This window comes from Oncorhynchus clarkii, chromosome 26 (assembly GCF_045791955.1).
Source record: "Oncorhynchus clarkii lewisi isolate Uvic-CL-2024 chromosome 26, UVic_Ocla_1.0, whole genome shotgun sequence".
Taxonomy (NCBI): Eukaryota; Metazoa; Chordata; class Actinopteri; order Salmoniformes; family Salmonidae; genus Oncorhynchus; species Oncorhynchus clarkii.
The window spans coordinates 23,293,745-23,319,140 of record NC_092172.1 but is presented as its reverse complement, the minus strand read 5'-3'; the positions used below and the strand labels follow the sequence as shown (position 1 = coordinate 23,319,140).

The 25,396-nt window shown below is 46.9% G+C and overlaps 4 protein-coding genes across 7 annotated transcripts in view; 2 read left to right on the top strand and 2 right to left on the bottom strand.

Annotated features, from left to right (window-relative positions):
* The window catches only part of LOC139384918 (DNA-directed RNA polymerases I, II, and III subunit RPABC5), a 235,138-nt gene extending 234,637 nt beyond the window's left edge, over positions 1-501 (top strand). For both annotated transcript variants that reach the window (XM_071129824.1, XM_071129823.1), the window contains exon 3: positions 102-501. In XM_071129824.1, coding sequence (XP_070985925.1) covers positions 102-210 — 109 coding nt within the window. In that variant the 3' untranslated portion in view covers positions 211-501. The remainder of the gene's footprint in view (positions 1-101) is intronic.
* On the bottom strand, positions 499-4,400 carry LOC139384916 (cleavage and polyadenylation specificity factor subunit 7-like). 2 transcript variants are annotated; one of them, XM_071129821.1, is made up of 9 exons: positions 3,849-4,400; positions 3,328-3,537; positions 3,053-3,156; positions 2,487-2,632; positions 2,021-2,375; positions 1,760-1,878; positions 1,445-1,592; positions 1,102-1,345; positions 499-920 (listed from the first exon to the last, which is right to left on the bottom strand). In XM_071129821.1, exons 1-8 carry the CDS (start codon positions 3,930-3,932, stop codon positions 1,102-1,104), a joined length of 1,410 nt encoding a protein of 469 aa, XP_070985922.1. In that variant the 5' UTR covers positions 3,933-4,400; the 3' UTR covers positions 499-920. The 2 variants fall into 2 exon arrangements, with proteins under 2 accessions (XP_070985922.1, XP_070985921.1); XM_071129820.1 differs by having other exon boundaries at positions 1,760-1,881; positions 3,849-4,393.
* A 222-nt stretch (positions 4,401-4,622) lies between these two features.
* Positions 4,623-9,729, top strand: LOC139384917 (succinate dehydrogenase assembly factor 2, mitochondrial-like). The gene is made up of 4 exons (XM_071129822.1): positions 4,623-4,766; positions 5,627-5,844; positions 6,114-6,223; positions 6,459-9,729. Exons 1-4 carry the CDS (start codon positions 4,740-4,742, stop codon positions 6,587-6,589), a joined length of 486 nt encoding a protein of 161 aa, XP_070985923.1. The 5' UTR covers positions 4,623-4,739; the 3' UTR covers positions 6,590-9,729.
* A 6,814-nt stretch (positions 9,730-16,543) lies between these two features.
* Positions 16,544-25,396, bottom strand: part of LOC139385038 (synaptotagmin-7-like) — a 109,081-nt gene continuing 100,228 nt past the window's right edge. For both annotated transcript variants that reach the window (XM_071130077.1, XM_071130076.1), the window contains 6 exons: positions 21,783-21,891; positions 19,884-20,148; positions 19,174-19,343; positions 18,889-19,003; positions 18,451-18,650; positions 16,544-17,650 (listed from right to left, as the gene is read on the bottom strand). In XM_071130077.1, coding sequence (XP_070986178.1) covers positions 17,546-17,650; positions 18,451-18,650; positions 18,889-19,003; positions 19,174-19,343; positions 19,884-20,148; positions 21,783-21,891 — 964 coding nt within the window. In that variant the 3' untranslated portion in view covers positions 16,544-17,545. The remainder of the gene's footprint in view (positions 17,651-18,450; positions 18,651-18,888; positions 19,004-19,173; positions 19,344-19,883; positions 20,149-21,782; positions 21,892-25,396) is intronic.

Below are 25,396 nucleotides of genomic sequence, written 5' to 3'. Positions count from 1 at the left end.
ATATTGTGTTAATTTATTTAATTGATATTTTTAATAGCTACATAGGCTACTCCTGAAACATATCAAACTCTCCTATCTGCTCCCCTTTGTTTGGTTGGCAGTGATGCCCTTGATGCTCTTGGTCTGAAGAGGTATTGCTGTCGGAGGATGCTGCTGGCCCATGTAGACCTCATTGAGAAGTTGCTGAATTATGCACCCCTGGAGAAATGATGGATACAACAACCACAAGAATCATCTGGCCTATTTACAGACAAGCCCTGGCTGACAGCCAGTGAGGCAGTGCACCCTGATGGATTGACATCCTCAAGAGACTAATTTCCCACCTTGTTTGAATTGTACATGTTTTTTTGTTGTTGGCTACAGCCATGTAATTTACATTATTGTGTAAATAAACAAGACAGGAGGCGAACCCCTTTAAGCAGCATGGGTCAGGCATTGAAAACTACCTAGTCCTCTTGTGTAGCAATCCCTTTTTGCAATAAACACACTTGTTCCAACTCATTTTAACAGCCTTTTTTAATCAGTTCAAATTTGATACAAAAGAAGGGGGAAGAGGGGAAAAAAAACACTGCACAATTCAACATACAAAAAAATGTACTTCTGCTTTGTGCATGTCGGTGTGGCAAACAAAAGTTGCAGCCACGACCCTGAAACCGTCAATTTATAATCAAAAAATAAAATTACAAAGACAGGAACACAGAGAGGGGGTTGGTGATGGCTGAGATCAGAAGATTATGATAAGGTAAAATGCTTGGTGGCTGCTGAGTGCCAGGGAAATGTGAACGGGGGACTATGGACATTCATTTTGTCTCACCATCAGTTCATCCATTATCCCAGACTTTTAAGCAGCTTGGTTCAGAAATAAAGTCCTGCCTCCCCTCCTACTCAGCCTGACGGAGACAAAGACCACCTAGAATGTCCTGGGGGAAAAAAGACAAGTTCTGTCAGGAGTGCGTAAATACAAAGGGTTGACTGAAAAAACAGGTGCTTGGCAATTAGAGGCGTTGGTGTATTTCAGGGTGTGGGTAAGTGGTGCTAGTCTGTAGATTACAGAATTAGAGGGGAGACGTGTTGGAGATACGACAGGGCCAGAGAGCTTACCTAGCGGTGCCGCTCGCGGTGCTCCCTATGTCTATCTCGTTCCCGAACACGCTCCCGGTCTCTCCCATCTCTCTCCCCACTTAGGGAGCGTTCTCGGTGCCGGCGGGACATTCCTGCAGCCTCCCATTCCTGGCTGTAGGACTCTTCCCTTTCTTCCCTTCCTCTGCCTCTGTCCCGTTCTCTTTCCCTGTCTCGCTCCCTATCTCGGGAACGGTGTTCTCTGTCACGGGAACGGTGTCTTTTCCTACAAAGAGAACAAGTTAAGAGTGAGGCCACATTACAATATCCATTTGTGATGGGAGAACTGTCCATGAGAGGTCCAAACAATTTTTCCAGCACTGACCTGGAGCCATAAGACTTGCTCTCGATGGAGAAGAGGCAGTCTTTCAGAGAGGTGACCAGCACTCGACAGCGCTCGTCCCCATACACTCTTGACTGCTTGATGACAGCAATGGCAGTCAAAAGCGTCTCAATGGCCAGGGGCATGTCTCCTACATGAGACAAGGTTACAGAGTTTATTACAACGACACGATTTAAGATGACCATGATCTGCATTGTGTACTGCACATGTCAATGTCTTTGGGTCTCTAGTCTAGATTTATCATCATGAATCTGTATTTGAGTGTCTAATGTAGGAATGTTTCAGAGAGAGTCTAACCAGCAGTAGCTCCAGACACAGCCTTGGTGATGGCGCTGCTGGCGATTGCTCTGTTTCTGTTCATCAGCTCATCAAACTCTCCCTCTGGCATTTGGGGTGTGGGCGCTTCACTGTCCCTGCTGCTAGAGAAAGAGACACTCCCTTACTGATCATCATCATACATACATACATATCCATACAAATCCATACAACTTGTGATAGACATGTTTACCAATTAATACAAAATAATTCCATAATATAAATTACAGTGGATGAGCTCACCTGTGCCGGTTGTACGGTGTGTTGTGTTGTTGACTGTAGTTGTCATGTTGTGCTGGAGGAAAGAAGGCAGGGTTGAGATGCAGGGAGGGAGGAGGATGGCTGGGGAGACGTAGAGGTGGTGGAGGGAAAAGGTGTGGCATGGGGGGAGGGGGAATGTGTGGGGGAAGGTGAGGGAAAAGAGGAGGCGGCAGCCTAAAGTATGGGACTGACAGAGGGGGAGGTTTGTTGTGAATGTGTTGGGGGTGGATAGTGTGAGGGACAGTGGAGTGGTTCTGGTTGAGCACAGGAGGGGAGACGGAGGCGTTTTTGTCCCCAGTATCTGACGACTCCTTTGAGTTAGAGCGCTGGGGGACACCTATGGAAAAGGAGGAGGGACAGTTTGATTTTGTTTCTATGCAGCATTGGATATCGCTTACGAGATATATTTGAGTACGAATTTATTCGCTGTAAGTAGATGTGTGCTTACGTTTATTAGCCTGGGCTTCAAACACGGCAAGATTCTGGCGTGTGGCAAAGCGGCAGTCCACCTTTTCCCCATTAACATGACAATTTGGCAAAGTCTCCAGCAACCTCTGCAATGACTCTTCTGTGGCCACCACTACCTCAGCGTATCTATAGAGATAAAAGACAAATATCAACTAGTGTACTTTATGTTACCAGCTGGATAGAAAGGCTATAGAAAGGCTATTCCAGAGCTTTGAAAGGCCTTCACAACATAATCGACTAGCCATCAGTAACCACCAGAGCAGCCCTGTCCAGTTCTTCAGGGTCTGGAGACAACACTTTGGCTCTGGATCATGCACAGATAATAAATAATAAAACGTTGGTAGTCATCTGTAAGATCTGTATTTAGCTTAGCTATTGGAGCATCATATTTATTTGAAGACTAATTTTACTCAATAGGTGTCTCCAGGTCTCCCTAGAACACCATGGCCAGACCCAATCATGAAATGACAAAACACCCAGTTAATAAACAGTGAAGAAATAGATCACATTAGATTAGAATGATCAGTGGATAGGCCTAACTCTCACCCTCTGGACTGGCCATTAGCTCTGTTCTCAGCAAATTTGATCTCCACAATGTCCTTCACACCCAAGGTGCGAGCCACGTTAATAAGGTCTTTGTCAGAGGTCCACTGAGGAGAGAGGTAAAGGAGTACAAAGGAGAGAAAGAGGGAGAAGATGAGTAAAAAATTAAGGATAGGGACAGAAAGATAATAGGCCTAGGTGGCTGTATCTCATTACAGAACATAGGCTAATAGATTAGCAAACTGGATTGAAGGTAATGACGATGGTGGGAGACTCACCCAGGAGAAGTTGCCCACATATACAGCCAGTCTCTTGTTCCACACCCCACTGTAAGTGTACAGTATTGCTGGTTTGCTCTCCTCTTTCGTTGGCGGGTTCTTGCTGAGAGGGATAGTATCTTCTGAGAATTTCCTTTCCCGGCTCACAGAGCCAGTGAGCACATCATCATAAAGATCACTTGCCTCTGCTGTCATTGCAAAATCTCCATCCTATAGAGAGGACAGAAGATAGACATAATCCCTCAATGCCTAGTTTATCACTCACAATGACCATCCATGAAAAATCCAACAAACTACAAGAGAACAATAACCTCCACATGTGTATTGTTGATATCAAGGATAAGAAATTGAATAGTATGATTTTTGACATTAATTAATGTAAGATGTTGACATGCTGGTCATGCTAAAAATCAAACCTCATTCAACAAGATATTTTAGTTCCCACTTCAAGAATCTTCTGCATTCACTTTCAGCTTCTCACAATTACAGCTCTTTTCATAATCTCTCTCGGCCTGTCTCACCTCCCCGTTGTTTTGACTGAACTTCTCGTCGTAGATGTCTATGAGGTCAGTTGTACCACCACCATCGGCCGCTTTAGCCGCCATCCCGAGTCCTGGGTTGGCAGTGCAGCCTCTGGCTACGTTTTCTTTCAGCAATCGACACTTGGCAATAAACGCAAGGAAATAACTAAAGGTGCATATTTTGCACCTTTCCGTGCGTCTATGTTTTATTGATGTAGCTAGCCCAGCTGTCTAACGTTATCCAGTTAGCGTCTCAATATTGTTTAAAAAACTAGCGAGGTGGCGAACGTTAGCGAAATGGCTAGCTAGCATCACCTCGCATTCCCTCCCATTGCAGGGAAGCTGGCGTGGACGGAATACCAAAGGCAAACAAATAAATTACCAACCCGGATTAAAAAGTCAACAAATATTATACTTTCAAAATGTGATATAATTGTTATAGAAGTCTACATGCAAAAACGGATAACATTCAGGTAAACACTCAGCTAGCTTGTTGCTGCTACATCAGAACTGAAACGGAATCGAGGAGTGCATCTCAAATATCTCCCGTGTAAAACAGGCATGATATTACGAGGTTCCGTAAACAATTATTTAGCTATCAGCTTAATAATATATGTTGTTACATACGTGAATATATAATGTAAATATGAGACATGTTGATACACGTATTATTGTTTAACATGCATTTCAAGAACCATTTGGAAGAAGTAATAATTTCCCTTACCAATATGGCGCCTTTTATTTCCCCAAGCTGGAGCGGACATTTCCTGCTGTGTCCCCCTGTTATTATGTGACTGTCTTTAGCTAGCAGGGATTTTGGGACACCGGCTGCTCTCGAGTCAACAAGAACAGTCACATCAGGATTCAGCAGTCACAAATAAGAAGGACACAATGCTGTCTGCTTTCGTTGCTAAAAGAGTGAGTCGTATTTGGAATATAAACGTTAGGCTACACGGACTATTTGAATTAACCTTGTATCCTCATTTACGTTGTATTTAAAAAAAATGTTTTAAACCTTTGTACGGTCTCTATTCACACGCACATGGGCCTACACACACCATCATCTGCTCATTCACACATAATATGCACATACATTTATACTGACTCTACACGCACACTCTGCTGCTTTTGATGCCTCGTCAGTTTACCCCTATACATATCTACCTCCATCACTCCGGCTTCTCTGCACATTGTAAATACGGTATTTGAACTGACCCGGTATATAGTTTTTATTATTTTTATTTCACCTTTATTTAACCAGGTAAGCTAGTTGAGAGCAGGTTCTAATTTACAACTGCGACCTGGTATAGTATGCTTACTTGCTGTGTTCTTCATATTTCTTCTTATTTCTCGTGTTTTTTCTTCTTCTAGTTTTAGCCTCATTGTTTTTGATTATTGCATTGTTGGGCTTTGAGTTTGCAAGAAAGGCATTCCACTGTACTTGGGCATGTGACATTGAAACTTGTTAGGACAGTCGATTGAATGTAGTAGCTAACGTTAGCTAGCTAGATAACTAATACCAAGACTGGCGAGCTAGCTGGCTAGAAATGCTGTCTATTCTGACTGAAGCTAACTAAAGTTAGCCCATAAACCTAGTTGACTACAGAGTTTGAAAGTAATTTTCTGCATCTGATTTAGCCTATGACCTTTGCCAATCTGACTTGTGAGTACCCTACAGGACAGTCATTGTAAGCTACTTTTCTAGCATTAAAACCATATCCATGTTGTTGTGTACAGTCAGTCCAGTTGTTGGTAAGGATGTTGTTTATCTTGTCCAGCTGATAAGTGGGGTATGCCAGGCATCATGGAGACCAGCTGTGGCAGTAACTACACGGGGTTACAAAGGAGAGGCACCTGATGACTCTAGGGGTGACCTAATTGAGATCCCCCTGCCCCCATGGACAGAGAAGGATGGCGAGACCATGGACATCAAGAGACGCCGCCTGCTCTTCCAAAGCCGAAAGAGGGGCATGCTGGAGAATTGCATATTGCTCAGGTGAGTGGACCACTGATCATACTATATATATTTTAGTATTGATTTTAGTCTTCTATTTAATCATGAGCAAAGCTCATACTATGATAGAGGCCACGATAGAGATATAAGGAATTTATAAACCATCAGGTTTAAGGTCAGGCAGCATGTGTGGTCAGTGGCAGAGGCATGATTTAATTATAGTGTGCAACTTACAATATGTGTATCTGAGTCTTGGACACGTTTCAAAACCATACACTTGCACATACCAATCATTGTCTTTCCCCTTTCAGCCTGTTTGCCAAACAATATCTGAATACAATGACCGAGCAGCAGTTAAGACAGTATGACAGACTGATCAATGAGCCTAGCAACGACTGGGACATCTACTACTGGGCAACAGGTGAGGAGAGTGGTTCAGCTTCATATCTTATCAACTGTGATTATCCACTCTGATCTACACCAGGGCAAGAAAATACATATAATACAGTTAGTTATACTGTTGTTTAGAAATAGTTCTTATTTTCAAGCTGTTCTGCTTGACTTTCTTAGTGTTATGGTGAGCCAATTTGCCCATTCTATATGAAATGTCAGTTGAAGTTAACTGAATGTGTGTTGTCTTTCCCTCCTCTCAACAGAGGCCCAGCCTGTACCTGATGTGTACACAGGTGAAATCATGGACCTACTGAAGGAGTTCACTAAGAACAAAGATCAGGAAAAGAGGCTGGACGCACCCAACCTGGAATACCTGGACAAGGGGAGCCAGTGAAGCCTGGCTGACACATCCCTCTCAGGGTGTTTTCACATATAGTCTTCTTTAAAATAACTGATCTCAGTCCTCTTTAAAGTGAACTCTGGGGTAAAAAAAGAAGCAAAAGGTCTCAGTTCTCTTTGTATTCACATTGCCCATGCCTTTGAATGAGATCTCCGCTAGTTCACTTCACCTATTTTGTTGTCAGAGTCCTCTTTTCATTCACATTGCTATGTTTAGAAAGGAACCAATATCTTTTTCCAACATTCATTCAATGCACTGTGGGTGCAGGACAAGCCATTCAGTCAGAATGTGTTATTGGACAACAAAATATACCATATACCTACTTACATTTGGGAAGCTAAAAGATTACAATTATGTCTCATTTTAACTAAATGCAATCAGAATATTAACATATAAATATTATTGGTAACAGAACAACTGCAGATTAAATAATGCTGTAATAGAGCTGTTGCACGGGTGCCGAGGATGTGGATTTCGATTAAGGCAGCCCCCCCAGCACCTCTCTGATTCAGAAGGGTTGGGTTAAATGCGGAAGACACATTTCAATTGAATACATTGTTGGACAACTGAATAGGTATCCCACTTTTCCCTTTTACACCCATTGTAGGCTACTGCCCCTTTAAGAGCTAGAATCGATTTTATGCCTTATGTTGTGATTTTGCCGTCTTCTCACACTATTCAAACCCCATGGTTGAATAAACAGCGCATGAAGCTATCTCAACCATAAGATCACATATTGCAAAAAAATATCTGAACTAAAAACTCCAGGCATATTTTAGCATTTCTGGTCATCCTTGCTAATCAAGATCCTTAAACAGCACATGTTTTCCCCCCGCAAATCTGCACATCACCATTTTATCTCATTTGTGGCACCAATGTGAGGGGCAATTGCAGTGAACACGGTGTTGCAGTAGTCTACTGTGTGGTGCGGGAATAATGACAAGCGAAGCTGGGGATCTTTGTGTTCACATTGCCCTAAAAATGGGAACCGAACTCAGTCCACCTCTCGCGATGGTCTAAGTTCGCTTCGGAGTTCATTCTTTGGTGGTCTGAGTTCTTATGGATTGTTCACACTATCACACTGCACAAAAAATATAGCGGAGAAAAAAATTGGCTGGAAGGGACCAAGTGTGAAAACACCCTCAGAGAATGCTAATGGTTCTCATCATAATTTACCAGAGAAACCCTCCTAGACAAGGACAATTCCTGCAGAAAGCCATTGCACTACATGCATATTTCTATCACCGGCTTTATTCATAAGACCTTCAACACAGAATGAAAATAATGACTGTAGTACACGGATGTGCGAGGTAACTATACTGAACAAAAAATATAAACGCAACATGTACAATGTTGGTTACATGAGCTGAAATAAAAGATCACAGAAATGTTCCATATGCACAAAAAGCTTATTTCTCTCAAATGTTGTGCACACGTTTGTTTATTTCCTTGTTAGTGAGCAATTCCCCTTTGGCCTTTCACCCAACCTGCTCATGTTTGGTTTCTAGTGAATACGACCCAGGTGCTTGGGTGAGTTGCAGTGTCAGTGCATGGACAACAGGGGGAAGCAAAACTACTGTTTCATTCCCTTTTTGCACCTCAACTGCACATCACTGCTAATCACAGGTCTAAGGTAACATACTGGGAATGCAGATTCTAAAACATGAAGCTCAATACTCACTCTTAAATGCAGAGATGCAGGCACAAAAACAGTTAATAGTTCAATTATATAAGGTTATTGTGGGTTGCACTGGCAAGCTATGGACAATCATGCTGTCCTTGATGTCTGTAATTAGCTTTCAGCTCAGTAACTCAGGCTAAAATGATTCATAATGTAGATAGATATCTGCATAAATTAATAGGTAAGGCTCCTTTTAATAGGCAAGGCTCTCCTTTCACCACGAATGAGTAAACGTATTCTGCTGTGCATAATGTTTGTGCGAGTGTGTGTGTATGTTTGCACTGGGTATGTGTAATCGGTGTGAAATGGCCAGTTAGCGGGGTGCGCGCGAATAGTGTTTCAATCGGTGACGCCACTCGCTCTGAGACCTTGAAGTTGTTGTTTCCCTTGCTCTGCAAGGACTGCGGCTTTTGTGGAGCGATAGGTAACGATGCTTCGACGGTAACTATCGACAATGTGTGCGGAGGATCCCTGGTTGGGGCGAGGAGAGGGACGAAAGCTATACACTGTTACATGTGATTGTAGTTTGAGCGTCAAATAGTATCAGTTCTTACATTGCAGATTGTATTTTCCCTGAAACACAAACAGTGTTTCTTTCTCCCTCTCCCCCTGCTACCATGTTGACAGTGGTAGGAGTTTCTCTGTTATCATGTAATGTTCTCCTGCATGGACAGGGTGAGGTGGAGATGCTGGGTGTGTGTCTTTAAATAGCACACTGTGATGTCAGCAGAGTCCCCCTCTGTGTCATCTCTGTGACTTTGCTGCCATCTGTCCCACTTCAGAGCCATGGACTGGACACATCTTCTTCTGACCTCTGTCTGTCTGTCCTTTTTTAAATATATCTGTCTCTGTCAGTGTTCAGCTATTTACCTGACTGACGGTCAGTCTGTCTGTATAACTTTGTGTTCGGCCACTCATCCGGGTGTCATTATTTCCAACACCACTAGTGTCAAAGATGTATTGGCCTGTGCCAAGTTTGTATCTTTATATTTCTTCAACGGATTTCTTTATCATCTTACTTCTTAACTGTTTGTCTTGATTAGGTTTTAATCTGAAAGAATTAGAAACCTGCTGAGAAACAGTTGTCTGATGTGGATGTTCAGAGCGCACATTCTGTAGGAGCGTCTGTACACGTGTATCTGAACATACTGCATGAAATAAACTTAGATCATGTGGGTGTGACTTTAATCAAACACAAACTGTGTGCACTTTCCTTTGCTCACATGGCAATGGTCCCGTTTCCATTTCCTCATTTAGCAATGGTCCCATGTGGCTCAGTCGGTAGAGTATGGTGCTTTCAACAGCAGAGTTTTGGGTTCAATTCCCATGGGGGACCATATAACAAAAATGTACTGTAAATGCTCTGGATAAGAGCATCTGCTAAATGACTGTAACAATGTAATTTAGCCCTGTTCTCTCACTATTAAATGATACGCCGCACCTGTGAATTCTACATATCAGGCTTTCATGTGCTGCACATTTCATGTTTTTCCATTCCCGTTAAGCTTGTTTGTAGTGTGGATCTGTCTGTCGCCCACAGCCGCCCACTCTCCCCATCTCCAGGCCGACGTGTTCCTGTCTTCTTCTAGCGCTGTGTCTCTGTGTCGTGACAGCTCTCAGTTTTATCCTCCGCTCTGCACTACTGCCAATCTCTGCTCCCCTGGAATTAAAATTGTACCCCTCTCTCTTTCTTCACCGTCTCTCTCCCTCTCCTCAACATGTCTTCTCATTCTCTCTGTACTTGAGAGAAGCCTGCAGGAAGAGAGCTGTACAACAGAGAGAAAATACTGTAGTAGTTTCACTATTCTACTACTAATAACCTGTATTCAGGGCCAATTTTCCTGCCAGGTCATGTGGTCAGGAAAAACTTCTGTTGTGCACCGGTTTAGAATACTTAACACAAACATGCACACATCCCCTCTCCTTCATGCTCAGAGTTAACAGGGTTTCTGTAGTTGACTCAAAAATAACCACATGCCAAAGATCAATAGTTGAAATTAACTATAGAAAATCAAATGTATTAAAAAGAAGCCCAAAGGAGGGAGTAGGGCAGATGTATGTAGGAAGTGGATTTGTAAAAGACTGAAGATCTATTCTGTTCTTGTGTTCTGGTTGTAACTACAGTGTGTGAGCATAAGGAATAAACTGTGTGGGAAGCAATGTGTGTGGGTTGTGGTGTGTTTTTTAAACACTTGAGAAAAGGACAAAATAATACTGTGTGTAAACCAGCACTTAGAAAGCCCTTTTACAGCCTGTCAAAAATAGTCAAAACATACTCCTGTATGAGTCCAAACTGAGCTCTAACATGTTGCTACTCATTAGATTAGCTACCAACTTCTGAAATGCATAGCTGTGAAAATATGAAAGTAAACTACATCTACAGTAATTAAAGGCATCAAGGCAGCTTGGTTTGACAGAAAACCAGTGTATGTACTGTATATCATTCCTATAAGAACTGAGTTTGATGTTCAAGTTGAAGGCCAGATTTGAAGGCGAGGTTCAGACTTGACTCTTCACAACAGTGTTTTTACTGCAACAGAACTACTGTTTCAACTAGTACTAACCAGTGGGAACAGTTAGAAACCTTACTAAGTTCCTCTGATGGAAATCAAATAGGGAGAGAAAGCCACAAGCCACTATGAAATACCACAGTAAATCAGCTTTAGAAAAACAACAAAAACTATTTTAGAAGTTTCTTCTTTTTATGTACACATTTATATATTTATACACTGTACAGATAAAAAAAAAAAAAATGCTTGAAATTTAAATATAAGATTGTGCACCCCACAGATGTGTGACTAAAGAGAGAACAGAAGAGAGCAAGAAATGGGACAAAGGGATGTCAAGGACATACAGATATCAACATCCCCAATTAACACTGATTCGTTTTTACATACACAATTTTCATTTATCCTTTATACAATGTCACAAAATCCTGGCCTGTTTTGGACAATCCTCCTCGTATCTCCACCAATATCTGTGTAGAGAGCCCTAATCAGACATTTAGGGTGATTTCAACACTGTGAACACTGATCAGTTTTCAGATTTATTTAGATCTGTGTTTTGAATTGTTACTGGGCTTTTCTAGAGCCAAGGAAGGACTCTACTAAGAATCCCAGTTTAATGCCTCAGAGGCAAATGGACCATACCTGGCTTCCTATTTTATTTTCAGACAAATAATTCATTTTCACCTGAATCGTGCCATTTTATCTGTGTTTCCTATTCTGGCTGATCTTTTCAATTTAATGCTGCATCTGATGCATAATGATGTATCGTTTGCGTGTGTGCTCAGTATGAGGAAGGGAGGTGACTGTTCCCAGTTATTTTAGAAACAGGTAGGTGCTATGTTCTGCTCTGCCTGGAGAGATGGCAGTGATGCAAATGAGGTGATGATCATTGTCTGTCTCACCTTTTCTCTGTGACACTTGGGGAGTGAGAGCATATGGAGGAGAGAGGGGAGGGGTGTTGTTTAAGAGCACCTTGTGCCAAAAAGCATGTGTGTCACAGTGGGGTTTTGAAGTACGTCAGCACTGACGTCTGGAGACCTCGTCTGTCTTAGTCTCTGTGTGTTGGGCCAGACCTAGAGAGGAGGGACAGCGTGTTGGGCCAGACCTAGAGCGGAGGGACAGTGTGTTGGGCCAGACCTAGAGCGGAGGGACAGTGTGTTGGGCCAGACCTAGAGCGGAGGGACAGTGTGTTGGGCCAGACCTAGTGCGGAGGGACAGATTGTTGGGCCAGACCTAGAGCGGAGGGACAGCGTGTTGGGCCAGACCTAGAGCGGAGGGACAGCGTGTTGGGCCAGACCTAGAGCGGAGGGACAGCGTGTTGGGCCAGACCTAGAGCGGAGGGACAGTGTGTTGGGCCAGACCTAGAGCGGAGGGACAGTGTGTTGGGCCAGACGTAGAGCGGAGGGACAGTGTGTTGGGCCAGACGTAGAGCAGGGGGACAGCGTGTTGGGCCAGACGTAGAGCAGAGGGACAGTGTGTTGGGCCAGACGTAGAGCGGAGGGACAGTGTGTTGGGCCAGACGTAGAGTGGAGGGACAGCGTGTTGGGCCAGACGTAGAGCGGAGGGACAGTGTGTTGGGCCAGACCTAGAGGGGAGGGACAGTGTGTTGGGCCAGACCTAGAGCGGAGGGACAGCGTGTTGGGCCAGACGTAGAGCAGAGGGACAGCGTGTTGGGCCAGACGTAGAGCGGAGGGACAGTGTGTTGGGCCAGACCTAGAGCGGAGGGACAGTGTGTTGGGCCAGACGTCGAGCAGAGGGACAGCGTGTTGGGCCAGACCTAGAGGGGAGGGACAGTGTGTTGGGCCAGACCTAGAGCGGAGGGACAGCGTGTTGGGCCAGACGTAAAGGGGAGGGACAGTGTGTTGGGCCAGACCTAGAGCGGAGGGACAGTGTGTTGGGCCAGACCTAGAGGGGAGGGAAAGCGTGTTGGGCCCGACCTAGAGCGGAGGTATAGTGTGTTGGGCCAGACGTAGAGGGGAGGGACAGCGTGTTGGGCCCGACCTAGAGCGGAGGTATAGTGTGTTGGGCCAGACGTAGAGGGGAGGGACAGAGTGTTGGGTCAGACGTAGAGGGGAGGGACAGCGTGTTGGGCCCGACCTAGAGCGGAGGTATAGTGTGTTGGGCCAGACATAGAGGGGTGGGACAGCGTGTTGGGTCAGACGTAGAGGGGAGGGACAGCGTGTTGGGTCAGACGTAGAGGGGAGGGACAGCGTGTTGGGTCAGACGTAGAGGGGAGGGACAGCGTGTTGGGCCCGACCTAGAGCGGAGGGACAGTGTTTTGGGCCAGACGTAGAGGGGAGGGACAGCGTGTTGGGTCAGACGTAGAGGGGAGGGACAGTGTGTTGGGCCAGACCTAGAGCGGAGGGACAGCGTGTTGGGCCAGACGTAGAGCGGAGGGACAGCGTGTTGGGCCAGATGTAGAGTGGAGGGACAGGGTGTTGGGCCAGACCTAGAGTGGAGTGACTGCGTGTTGGGTCAGACGTAGAGGGGAGGGACAGTGTGTTGGGCCAGACCTAGAGGGGAGGGACAGCGTGTTGGGCCCGACCTAGAGCGGAGGTATAGTGTGTTGGGCCAGACGTAGAGGGGAGGGACAGCGTGTTGGGCCCGACCTAGAGCGGAGGTATAGTGTGTTGGGCCAGACGTAGAGGGGAGGGACAGCGTGTTGGGTCAGACGTAGTGGGGAGGGACAGCGTGTTGGGCCAGACCTAGAGGGGAGGGACAGCGTGTTGGGTCAGACGTAGAGGGGAGGGACAGCGTGTTGGGTCAGACGTAGAGGGGAGGGACAGCGTGTTGGGCCCGACCTAGAGCGGAGGGACAGTATTTTGGGCCAGACGTAGAGGGGAGGGACAGCGTGTTGGGTCAGACGTAGAGCGGAGGGACAGGGTGTTGGGCCAGACCTAGAGCGGAGGGACAGCGTGTTGGGTCAGACGTAGAGGGGAGGGACAGCGTGTTGGGTCAGATGTAGAGGGGAGGGACAGCGTGTTGGGTCAGACGTAGAGGGGAGGGACAGCGTGTTGGGCCCGACCTAGAGCGGAGGGACAGTGTTTTGGGCCAGACGTAGAGGGGAGGGACAGCGTGTTGGGTCAGACGTAGAGGGGAGGGACAGTGTGTTGGGCCAGACCTAGAGTGGAGGGACAGCGTGTTGGGCCAGACGTAGAGCGGAGGGACAGCGTGTTGGGCCAGATGTAGAGCGGAGGGACAGGGTGTTGGGCCCGACCTAGAGCGGAGGTATAGTGTGTTGGGCCAGACGTAGAGGGGAGGGACAGCGTGTTGGGCCCGACCTAGAGCGGAGGTATAGTGTGTTGGGCCAGACGTAGAGGGGAGGGACAGCGTGTTGGGTCAGACGTAGAGGGGAGGGACAGTGTGTTGGGCCAGACCTAGAGTGGAGGGACAGCGTGTTGGGCCAGACGTAGAGCGGAGGGACAGCGTGTTGGGCCAGATGTAGAGCGGAGGGACAGGGTGTTGGGCCCGACCTAGAGCGGAGGTATAGTGTGTTGGGCCAGACGTAGAGGGGAGGGACAGCGTGTTGGGCCCGACCTAGAGCGGAGGTATAGTGTGTTGGGCCAGACGTAGAGGGGAGGGACAGCGTGTTGGGTCAGACGTAGTGGGGAGGGACAGCGTGTTGGGCCAGACCTAGAGCGGAGGTATAGTGTGTTGGGCCAGACGTAGAGGGGAGGGACAGCGTGTTGGGTCAGACGTAGAGGGGAGGGACAGCGTGTTGGGTCAGACGTAGAGGGGAGGGACAGCGTGTTGGGTCAGACGTAGAGGGGAGGGACAGCGTGTTGGGCCCGACCTAGAGCGGAGGGACAGTATTTTGGGCCAGACGTAGAGGGGAGGGACAGCGTGTTGGGTCAGACGTAGAGGGGAGGGACAGTGTGTTGGGCCAGACCTAGAGCGGACGGACAGCGTGTTGGGCCAGACGTAGAGCGGAGGGACAGGGTGTTGGGCCAGTCCTAGAGCGGAGGGACAGGGTGTTGGGCCAGACCTAGAGCGGAGGGACAGCGTGTTGGGCCAGACCTAGGGGGGAGGGACAGGGTGTTGGGCCAGTCCTAGAGCGGAGGGACAGCGTGTTGGGTCAGTCCTAGAGCGGAGGGACAGTGTGTTGGGCCAGACCTAGAGCGGAGGGACAGCGTGTTGGGCCAGTCCTAGAGCGGAGGGATAGCGTGTTGGGCCAGACCTAGAGCGGAGGGACAGATTGTTGGGCCAGACCTAGAGCGGAGGGACAGCGTGTTGGGCCAGTCCTAGAGCGGAGGGACAGCGTGTTGGGCCAGACCTAGAGCGGAGGGACAGTGTGTTGTGGTTCTGTAAGCCACCTATTAAATGATACTGAGTGAACAGTCCCTCTGCCCAACAGAACAGGGCTAGAATAGAATATGCTGTATGTGGTATTGTCAGATGTAATGAGCTCCCCTCTCCCTTGTCTTTCCTTCTCTCTTCATGTCTATGGCCCCCTCCCCAACCAACCCATAAAACCCCAACAAATAGAAAGTAGACACATGCCCTTTGTCACGTTCCAACATCCCAGTAATCATTAGCGTCTTCTTCTTAGCGATCAGCGACAACATAAATAATTAACTGAACATCTAAATTACTTTATACAGAATAAAAACAGCCCAAAAAACAGATTCCATATTAAGAAAATGAAAATGGCAAAAGTGAACACCGAGCACACATACATACACCGTAAATACAAACACACAAACTAACAGTCAGATGTTGACACACTCATACACACATTGCAAACACACACACACACACATTCAGTAGACACAAATAAACAGTCAAATGTAAACAGAAAATAGGTTTAGTTGATATTATTACTCTTGTAGCTATCCTTCAGCCCACTGTGTGATGAGAGAGAGACTTAATCTTGGAACAGGTCACACCAGGATGACATCAGGAGCAGTACAGAGCAGAGGGGGTCTGGCCAGTAATGGAACAGCCTGGTCCTGAAGACCCACTAACACCCTAACTATCTAACATCAGGAGCAGGACAGAGCAGAGGGGGTCTGGCCAGTAATGGAACAGCCATGGTCCTGAAGACCCACTAACACCCTAACTATCTAACATCAGGAGCAGGACAGAGCAGAGGGGGTCTGGCCAGTAATGGAACAGCCATGGTCCTGAAGACCCACTAACACCCTAACTATCTAACATCAGGAGCAGGACAGAGCAGAGGGGGTTTGGCCAGTAATGGAACAGACTAACTGACGTAACAGACACACATTCCAATAGACAGGCAGAATTACAGAAAATGACTGACAAAGACAAACAGGTAACGTTATAAACCTTGATGGGGACAAGATAATTTGGCTTAGTCCTCCATTATAAAGTAAACTGACTTGGTTGGGAGAGGGGCATTTATTTATGGTTATCTGCAGTGGATGATGCAATTGAGAGAAAGCAGCTCAGATGAAGACTGGTGGTTCATGTCAACTTCCTCCTCTGCTTACCGTTCCACACCAGGTAGCAGGCACTACCCTACAGACTGTACCCCTCTCTCTCTGTCACTGCTTAGCTGCTGTGACCTCTCCAAGTCTTCAAACATATCCAGTAGAATACTGATGATTATTATTGTCATCATTATTATCAGTAATATTGTTGTTATTCATTTGATAGCAGTGCAAGCCCAATACTTTCACACACCTGCACTCGCATTCACGCTCTAATTTTCACTGACACGCACGCACGCACGCACGCGCACACACACACACACACACACACACACACACACACACACACACACACACACACACACACACACACACACACACACACACACACACACACACACACACACACAGAGAGAATAAGACAGAATAATAGCTGTCTTTTTGCTTCTATTTGCTGTCTCTGGAAGAACATTTTGATTGGTCTCTTTAGGCTTTTTAAAAACAAAACACAACATTGATGACTTTACTCTTTTTCTGTCATTATTCTTTTTTTTCTCTCCAGAAAATAGGAACGTTTTTTTACATTTCCCCCATGGACCAGTGTAAATGATCAGTCATTTTCTCCTTTTTTCATCTAGAACTTCATTTGGAGTTACAGCACATCACCCACAGCACGCACAGACAACAAGGGGGTCCAGCCAGGGAAGAATCACCACAGTGGTGGGAGAGAAAGAGATCAGAGATGATGAACGGGGTGGAGTGACAGTGTCACGTCTAATTCCATTATCATCCAGACAGTCCATCCCTCGTCTATTCCATTGGTTTGCCTCTCTCTCTCTATCGATCCTTCCTGTTATATTCTCTGTGTGTTTGCAGAAGGGAACGGACAAAAGGGTCAACGTGGGAAGCAAAAAACAATAATGAACAGCCAACCGCATTGCTTCTGACGACAGAGAGAGCAGTGATTAGGAAGAGAAGAAGCCTCCCCTCACTGCCACAGGAGAACGATGGAGAGACACAGGATGAATGGTGGAACTGGATTCCTGGGGCTCACCCTAGGGCTGGCAGAGTGTGCTGCTCCAGGGTAAAACAGAGTAAAGGTGGACCAAGGAGAAAAAAACAACGGTTGAGAGAAAACTTAAAAGCAACAAGACTCAGAAAGGACCCGGCTAAACAGAGAGGAGTAGAGGAAGGAGAAGTTCATTAGGGATCTGAGAGAGGACAGGCAGGAGGAGAGGGTGGATGCGTTGGATGGCTATTTGTACCCATGTTCTGCAACGAGTCAGCCTTGTGCATAACGATAGGGTGGGAGGGCAGGGCAGGGCAGGGGGCTGGGATGGTCTGGGTGGATGTGACTGGACCTACAGTATCAGGCCTTGAGGGCATGCCACTGCTGCACGGCATTACGAGGTTTACCCATCATGTCCTTCCAGTGCTTCACCTCCGCTGGACCACTCTTCCACGAGAGATAGATCTGAAAGAGAGCAAGAGGGAGAGAAGGGGAGGAAGGGAGGAGGAGAGAGAGATGGAGTGAAAGAGAGCGAGGGGGGTGAGATGGATAAGCAGAATATCTGACGTCACAGAGATCGATATTACTCATACTCAAACAGAGAGGTAAACTAAACTCTCTGAAGTCTGGAGTGTCCCTGCTGTTACCATAAAGCTTGCCAATCACCCTAATCTGAACTTAATTCATATCGGGAGCTGAGGAGAGTCATTAAGATGAAACAGCTGTTTTACTCTCAGCAATTTTCAGAGCAGGGGAAACAGGGGGAAAGATTTGTGTGAGAATGAGACTTATGTTTAGACAGAGAGATGGAGGCTCCCAAGCAAGCCGCAGCTGTGTTTTACTGGTGGTGATTAGACTGTGGGTGAAAGGGCCAGCGCCTGTGATGAGGCGTGTTTGGTTTACTGAGGGGTCACTATCAGACACTGGATCCATAGTAAGGAAGCCTGTATGAGGGTTACAGTGTGTCAGAAAATCAATGGGATAGTGCCTCTGTGTGCCACAAACAAACCACACAATCAATGGATATCAATCTCACTGTGTCAGTATGTAAGAGCAATCTTGAGACAGTGACTGTTAATGTGTCTTTGTGTTAGTGTGTGTGAGAGCAGGATCATTGTGTGTGTGTGAGTGTGTGTGTGTGTGTGTGTGTGTGTATGTATGTGTGCGTGTGCATGTGTGTGTGTGTCTCAGTATGTGCCAGCAGGGGTCAGTGTGGACTGGTGATGTACGTGGCTGGTGGTCTGGGCGTTACGAGGGGGCGGTACCTTGCCGATGACGTCGTTGCGACTGAGCTTGTCCTTGTCCATGACGGTGATGATGATGGTGGTCTCTCGGAGCACGTGGGCGGGGACGTCGAAGGGGAAGGACTCGTTGAACACGGGGTTCAGACAGCACTTCATTGTCACCGTCTTCTTCTTCTCCACTCGCTTGTCCTTGTGCATCAGCCACAGCTTCACATAGGGATCTGACGGGGGAGACACATCACTCAAACACAGAGGTTGCATCCCAAATGGCGCCCTAATCCCAATGCAGTACACTTATTTTGACCAGGGCTCATAGAAAGTAGTGCACTATTTAGGGAATAGGGTGCCATTTGGGATGCCGATTGAATGGAGAGATACTGAAACCACATTGACACATGTTAAGGTAGACAGACTGTAGCACAGGAAACAGGTGATGACAGAGTACTATATGTACTGTACCGGAGGTGCCTCCAATGTCCATGGCTTTGAGGTTGCGGGCTTTGATGATGGTCACAGTGATGGTGTTGGCTTGAGGGTTGTAGCACAGTGACACCAGCAGGTCTCCTCGACTCCCCTGAGAAACACAATGACATCACCACTCACCAACCCTCTCACTCCCTCCATCCCCTCTACCCCCTTCTGTCTCCCTCCTTCTCCTTGTTCCCTCTCTCCACCCCTCCCCTCATCTCCCCTCCTCCCCTGTCCCTCTGTAACTGTCCTAGTCTGTGTGTGTACATTACTCACGCTTCCGTCGCTGCAGGGCTTCAGCTCCTTCCAGTAGGTCTGCTGGTTGCCCAGGTCCACCTTGTTAAGGGGAATGGACACCTCCCCGATGGGGTCGTTCCTGCTGAAACGATCGTAATCCAGCACCTGCATATAGAGGGTCCTCTGGATCACCTTCTCATAGGGGAACCCTGGGGGGAACAGACAGATACATATACAGACAGATAAGGGGCTGATATGTGCTGGACAGAGATTTAAGGAGTACTCTTTAAGACTTTACACAGGATAACCAATAGCCATAAAGTCTAGTTATGTGTATAGATGTGTTTTTTATAATGTGCAGTAGTTGTACTGTAGCTTTTAGAAAAATGTTTATTTAACATTTATTTAACTTGGCACGTCAGTTAAGAACAAATTCTTATTTACAATGACGGTCTACCAGGGAACAGTGGGTTAACTGCCTTGTTCAGGGGCAGAACAACAGGTTTTTACCTTGTCAGCTCAGGGATTCAATCCAGCAACCTTTTGGTTATTGGCCCAACACTCTAACCACTAGGCTACCTGCCACCGCGCTAGAGTATCTGTGTGTCCCAAATGGCACCCTATTCCCTATGTAGTGCACTACTTTTGACCAGGACCCATAGGGCTTTGGACAAAAGTAGTGCACTATATATGGAATAGGGCGCCATTAGGTACGCAGCCTCGTATGCAGGGTGATTTCACAGTCTGACCTTCAAACAGGAAGGTCTCGTTCCAGCGAGGGTTGAGGTTCTTCCTCTTGACCTTGGTCTCCAGCTTGTGCTTCTTGTCAGGCAGCAGGTAGAGTTTGACGAAGGGGTCTGAGGTGCCAGAGAAGTCCTTGGCGGGGAGCTCCTGGCCCGTAAGGATCTTGACGGTCAGGGTGGAGTCCTGGAAGCTGTAGCCCACACTGAACTGAATCCGGCCCAGCTTCTCAACCACAGGCCCTTCTGTGTCCTCTTCTGAGCCTGGAGAGAGCTGGGAGAGAACAGCAGCAGAGAACTCTAATATTTATCCAGTCTATACGATGGTAGAATCGCAATTGCATACTCCTTGTGTCCTCTCTCCTCGACTCCTACTCAAAACATATTGGAGAAGGTCAGAGGGCATGGATCTCTGGCACTCTCATCCAATGGGTTTTGAGAAGGAGGCGAGGAGAAAGAGAGAGGATGCGAGGACTATGCAATTGAGATTCTCCCTATGTACACTCAACAACCCTCATCCCACTAGCCCCACCCTTTCCCAGCATGGAACACACAGATCAAACACTCAGGGACATGGACACCCAAGGTGAACAAGGAGCTTTGTTTCTCATCCACAAGGGGGCAGTCAAATAGCACTGGAACTCACGTGCAATGCCGCCATCATGCTAGCCTAACGTTCAGATAATGTTATGTCATATGTCTGGGCTTTACTAAGCGATAAGGGAGGGAGCAATGGAGGAGAAGGTATATCAGGAGATGAGAGGCAGGAGATATTCTGTGAGTAGAGAGACCCCCTGCCTAACTGGAGCTGGGCCCCGAGGGAGGGAAGGAAATGCAGTTAAAAGGCTGCTATCTGATAGAGAGGGACCAGAGGCTTGGCCCAAGGTGCAGTTCCTGGAATTTAATCTCACATTCTGTATTCTCTCCCACACATCTCGCTGTTGCTCTACCTTTCCGTTCTAAATCTGATCATCTCTCCTCCTTCACTCTCTTGGTGTCTGATGTCTGTCTGTCTTTCAAACATACACATGCACACACAGACTTACACACATGGACGCATGAATGCACACACCGGCTTTCAGACAGCTCTCTCCTGAAATCTGTCCCACCTACAGTTGTCAACAATTTTTCAGGGTCAATCTATTTTTTCCTCATTTTTATTTATACTTTTCTCCCAATCGCTTCGCCTGAAACCCACATAACCCACATAGATACAGAACCTCCACAAAATACAGCCACATACTGAGCCCACCTACACTATACACATCTCTCTGACGTAGCTGGCCAGCTTACACAAGATTTGATTCTGGGTACCGGGATTAATGAATTTAGCTCACTTTTGTAAACACACATAAAACTTCTAAACACCTGCATAGGTAGTATCACAATACAAATGTGCCTCAGTGATATATATATTTTTTTAAATAGTTATTAACTAGGCCTAGTGAAAGTCTTCGACCCACATAGTGAAGTGAGAGACCAGAGATGGAAAGAGCCCGTGTCCAACTGCAGGTCTGATCCAACTGACAGGCCCTGTTGGCTCCCCCTCAAAGTGAAAGTATCATCATTAAGCATCATCGGGACCTCCATAACGCAGACGTGCAACCCACATAATAACACAGGCCCATCCCCCACCCGCGCCCTGTCCACCCAGCACTCACAGCACTGTGTTCGCAGCGTAATTACCAGCTTTTGCTGAATAAAGCATATTCTACTGAGTTTCCCCTTTGTGATAGCCAAGCTGGGTTGGGAAATGTCATGTAATTAGCACGTTTTGTCATTTAAGACATCTTGCAAATCTAAATGCTGCTACAAGTGGGTGGCGGTGGGCAAACCCAGACATGTAGAGAGGAGTACAGATGAACAATCATTAACACAGACAGACAGGAAGAGAGCGGATTTCCTTACCATGTGAATGTCGCTGGTGGTGACAGAGTTGGCCAGGTCTGTGACGGAGGAGTTCCCGAGGCGGCCTGCCTCATCTGGGGTCTGGCTTCCAGGTTTACACAGGCTCCTGCTGGGGGGGGGGGGGGGGCAGAGACATAGTCAGGACGGACACTGAGAGAGAGGCCAATGGAGCACTAGGAGAATCCTGCTTCTGAAGACAAAGAGCCAGCCTCAGCTCTGTGATGGCTTCCCACCACAGGTGAGGCTGCAAGGTCTTGTGTAAGGGCTAGACTATCCAGAGTCCAGATCTGAATGTGACTAATAATGTCCCCAGACTTGGGAGTAAAAAGGGAATTTTAGTGACTTACACTCACACACACACACACACACACACCTTCACACGCATACATGCACACTTAGTTCCAAACCTTAGTCACTACAAGCATGTAACAGTGTGATATTTGCAAAACAGAAACAAAAATCAACACAATTAATGAACAAAAGAGTAAAAGAAAGAGGACAGGGTGGGGGAGGACTGGGTGTTGGAGACAAAGTGTTCCTAGCCCATATGTTGTAACAGTCTGGTGAGCAGAAGACATGCTGAGCTATAGCAGGTGACACAAGTCAAGACACATAGACAGACAACACTAATTACAGGTTACACACTGGAAAATGACAAGAGGAAGAGAGAGGAAAAACAGTGCAGGTGCACTGTAGAAATGGAGGGAGAGGAAGTGGGATTAGGAATGGGTGCTGTGGGAAAGATGAGTGCAGAAGAAGAAGTAGATTTGAAGATTTATCTCTGCAGAGAAAAGGGGGGATTTGTCTTTGTTAAGACTAGGAGGATTAACAGAATGAACAAAGTGAGGTTACTGACTCAAATGAACGTGAGACAGAGACAGACACCACAGCATAGTTCAGGTGAAGCTGGAAGAGAAATAAAGGAGATGAGAGAGGATAAGAGGCTGGGAGAAAAAAACAAAGACTTACTTTCAGTAAGAGAGCACAATAAGGACTAAAGAATAGAGACGAGAAATGGACTAGATATGGGCATGCAAAATAAGAGGTCGAGTCAGAGAGGGAGGGAGATGGCTGGAGGCAGTACATCAGAAAGGCTGACAGGAAAAAGAAGTAGGCGAGCGAGAGAAAAAGAGAAAAGGAGGGATAAGATGTTATGTGGGAGGGTATAAACATAACACACACAACATGTTAACCGCCAAATAGATACAAGGAACTAATCGTTTGGCTGAGTGAGGTTAATCCCAATCCAGTGGGATGTTAGAGGATGCATGTGGGCATGTTAACCATATGGGTTATCAAGGAGGAGGGAGGATGGTAATTGTGGTTCCTGAAGTATCTGTAATTCTGTGGTTGAGGCTACAGATGTCTGTGTTCCTGGTCGTTTGAGGGGTCAGTCACTGTTGTAGGACCGCAGACATGTCTCTGTCTGGTCGGGCTCTCTCTGTGTGAAGGGTCAGTCCACAAATGCAAATCCAGTATCTGTGGTTGGGTTGGGCTGCCTAACACAAGAGAGAGACTGTAACTCTAGTGCACTGTGTCCTTCCATGAACACTGGCTGGCTGGCTGGATTTCACTTATATACAGTACAACAGAGGCATGCAGAGTTTCACTGTGCCTTTATACTACAGTTTAGCAAAGCGCAAGCAACAACATGCACATACAAAACAATCTCTCAGCTAGTTTTTGCTGCCTGTATCTGAGAATCTAGGGATGACTACGTCCCATATCATGTCTGTCTGTCTGTCCAGTGATCTATTTGTTTTCTCTATAAGGCACTAATAGAAAGGAAGGGGAATGACTGAAGGAGTGGGGGTAAGTGGTGTAGGTAGAGTTGCACAATTCTGGTAACCTTTTTAGGTTTTCTAGAAATCCCAGTTGGAAGATTCCTGTAATAAAGAGGGAGTAAGCAGGAAATCTGGTCTCCTTTAACCAGGATATCTGGAAAAGTTACCAGAATGTTGCAACTCTACCTACACCACTTACCCCCATTCCTTTAGTCATTCCCCTTCCTGTCTAACATCCATTTAGTGCCTTATAGAGCAAACTCATGGATCACTGAACCCTCTGTGTAGGTGATCAGTGAAGTTGAATGAGCAACAAATAAATAACAGAGTTTATCCACTTGGCGAGGATAAGACTGAGTTATCCAGATCAGACAGACAAAGAGACAGAACGAGACAGACACGGGTTGACACCCAGTCACAGACAGGGACACAGGCAGATAATGGAGCACGTATAGAGTAAGAAGTGAGGCATCAGACAGAGAAAGACAATGAATGTAGACAGACATACAGACAGACAGGTAAGTGTAAGCAAAACAGGTCATGTGGATGAGCCTGGTTCAAGGGGGGTCTCTTGATTGGCATAGCTGTGATTGGAGGGAAAAGCTGTCAGGAGGATTCACACCGTAGACTGCAGGGGAGGGGGTTGAATGAGGGGAGACATAAGATGATGGAAGGGGGAGAGGTCAAAGTGCCAAACATCTCAACAACTGATACACCTTGCCTCGTCTTACATTTATCTTATCTTTACTGAATCACGCCAATTTTTCTCATATCCAACATCTCCTGCTGTCCTTCCTCTTTACTCTCTCAGTCCTAATCTATCTTTTCCATTTCTCTTTCCTTCCTTAGTCTATGATCTCCCTGTATGCTGATTCATTAAAGGTTGGATCTAACCCAAAGCCTGCTGTCGATGTCTAGAGTCGTGTCCCACCCACAGGGAATGACTGTCTCAGTCTGATTCAATCAACTTCCTACCATCAAAACAAATGACTCCAAACAGGCTAACAAGAGGGACTCCATACAAAGCACTCTAACTAGATAGAGTTAAGTAAGGTCATCTTCTCTCTTCTTCCATATTTACTGTTAAGGCTAACTGATGAGGCTAACGTGGGGCTAACGTGATGCTAACATGTGGCATGGTTGTGTGTGGGCACAGTGAGGGTCATGTCAGTCAGCTTGCAATGGCTTGCAGCTGCCAGAGGTGGCTGATGGAGCCCGGACCAACCCATGCTGCTTCCCTTCCCAGATCACCAGCTAAAGAATATGGGCTGCTCTGTTGGCACGGCTGGAGAGACAGCAAGCACCTGGGATCGAGGGAGTGAAAGGAGGGTAGGCGTGCAGCGTGGGGGCTTGGCAGGGGGTCGCAGAGGGCAGCAAACAGGCAGACACATCAACAGCAAGACACAACGGGATTGGAGGACATATGACAGGTGCAGGTGAGTGCCTCTGGGAAAACACACACACTCACATACGCAAACACACACACACACACACACACACACACACACACACACACACACACACACACACACACACACACACACACACACACACACACACACACACACACACACACACACACACACACTAGCAGGGGCACGTGGAAGCAGACGAGGCCTCTACTTCTCACCATGACCTGTGATAATATCCTTATGGAGTGTTACCTGTGCCCAGAGCCTGAGACCAAAGGGAAAAGGGAAGAGGTGGGGACACTCCGCTGCAAGGCTGAAGAGAGCACAAGAAGAAAACCCTCTCCTGCCCGCACGCTCCCAGTACCCTCCGCTACCCACCTCCCCCATGATTCACTTAATGACCAATACAAGAGACAAA

Excerpts from the sequence above, each read along its gene's own strand:
- LOC139384916 (XM_071129820.1), bottom strand. The coding sequence starts at position 3,932 with ATGGCGGCTAAAGCGGCCGATGGTGGTGGTACAACTGACCTCATAGAC. Across the intron at positions 2,376-2,486 it reads TGAAGCCCAGGCTAATAAAC|GTGTCCCCCAGCGCTCTAAC; the intron begins GTAAGCACACAT and ends CCTTTTCCATAG. Across the intron at positions 1,882-2,020 it reads ACACCGTACAACCGGCACAG|CAGCAGGGACAGTGAAGCGC; the intron begins GTGAGCTCATCC and ends CTCTTTCTCTAG.
- LOC139384917 (XM_071129822.1), top strand. The coding sequence starts at position 4,740 with ATGCTGTCTGCTTTCGTTGCTAAAAGA. Across the intron at positions 4,767-5,626 it reads CTGCTTTCGTTGCTAAAAGA|CTGATAAGTGGGGTATGCCA; the intron begins GTGAGTCGTATT and ends TATCTTGTCCAG. Across the intron at positions 6,224-6,458 it reads CATCTACTACTGGGCAACAG|AGGCCCAGCCTGTACCTGAT; the intron begins GTGAGGAGAGTG and ends TCCTCTCAACAG.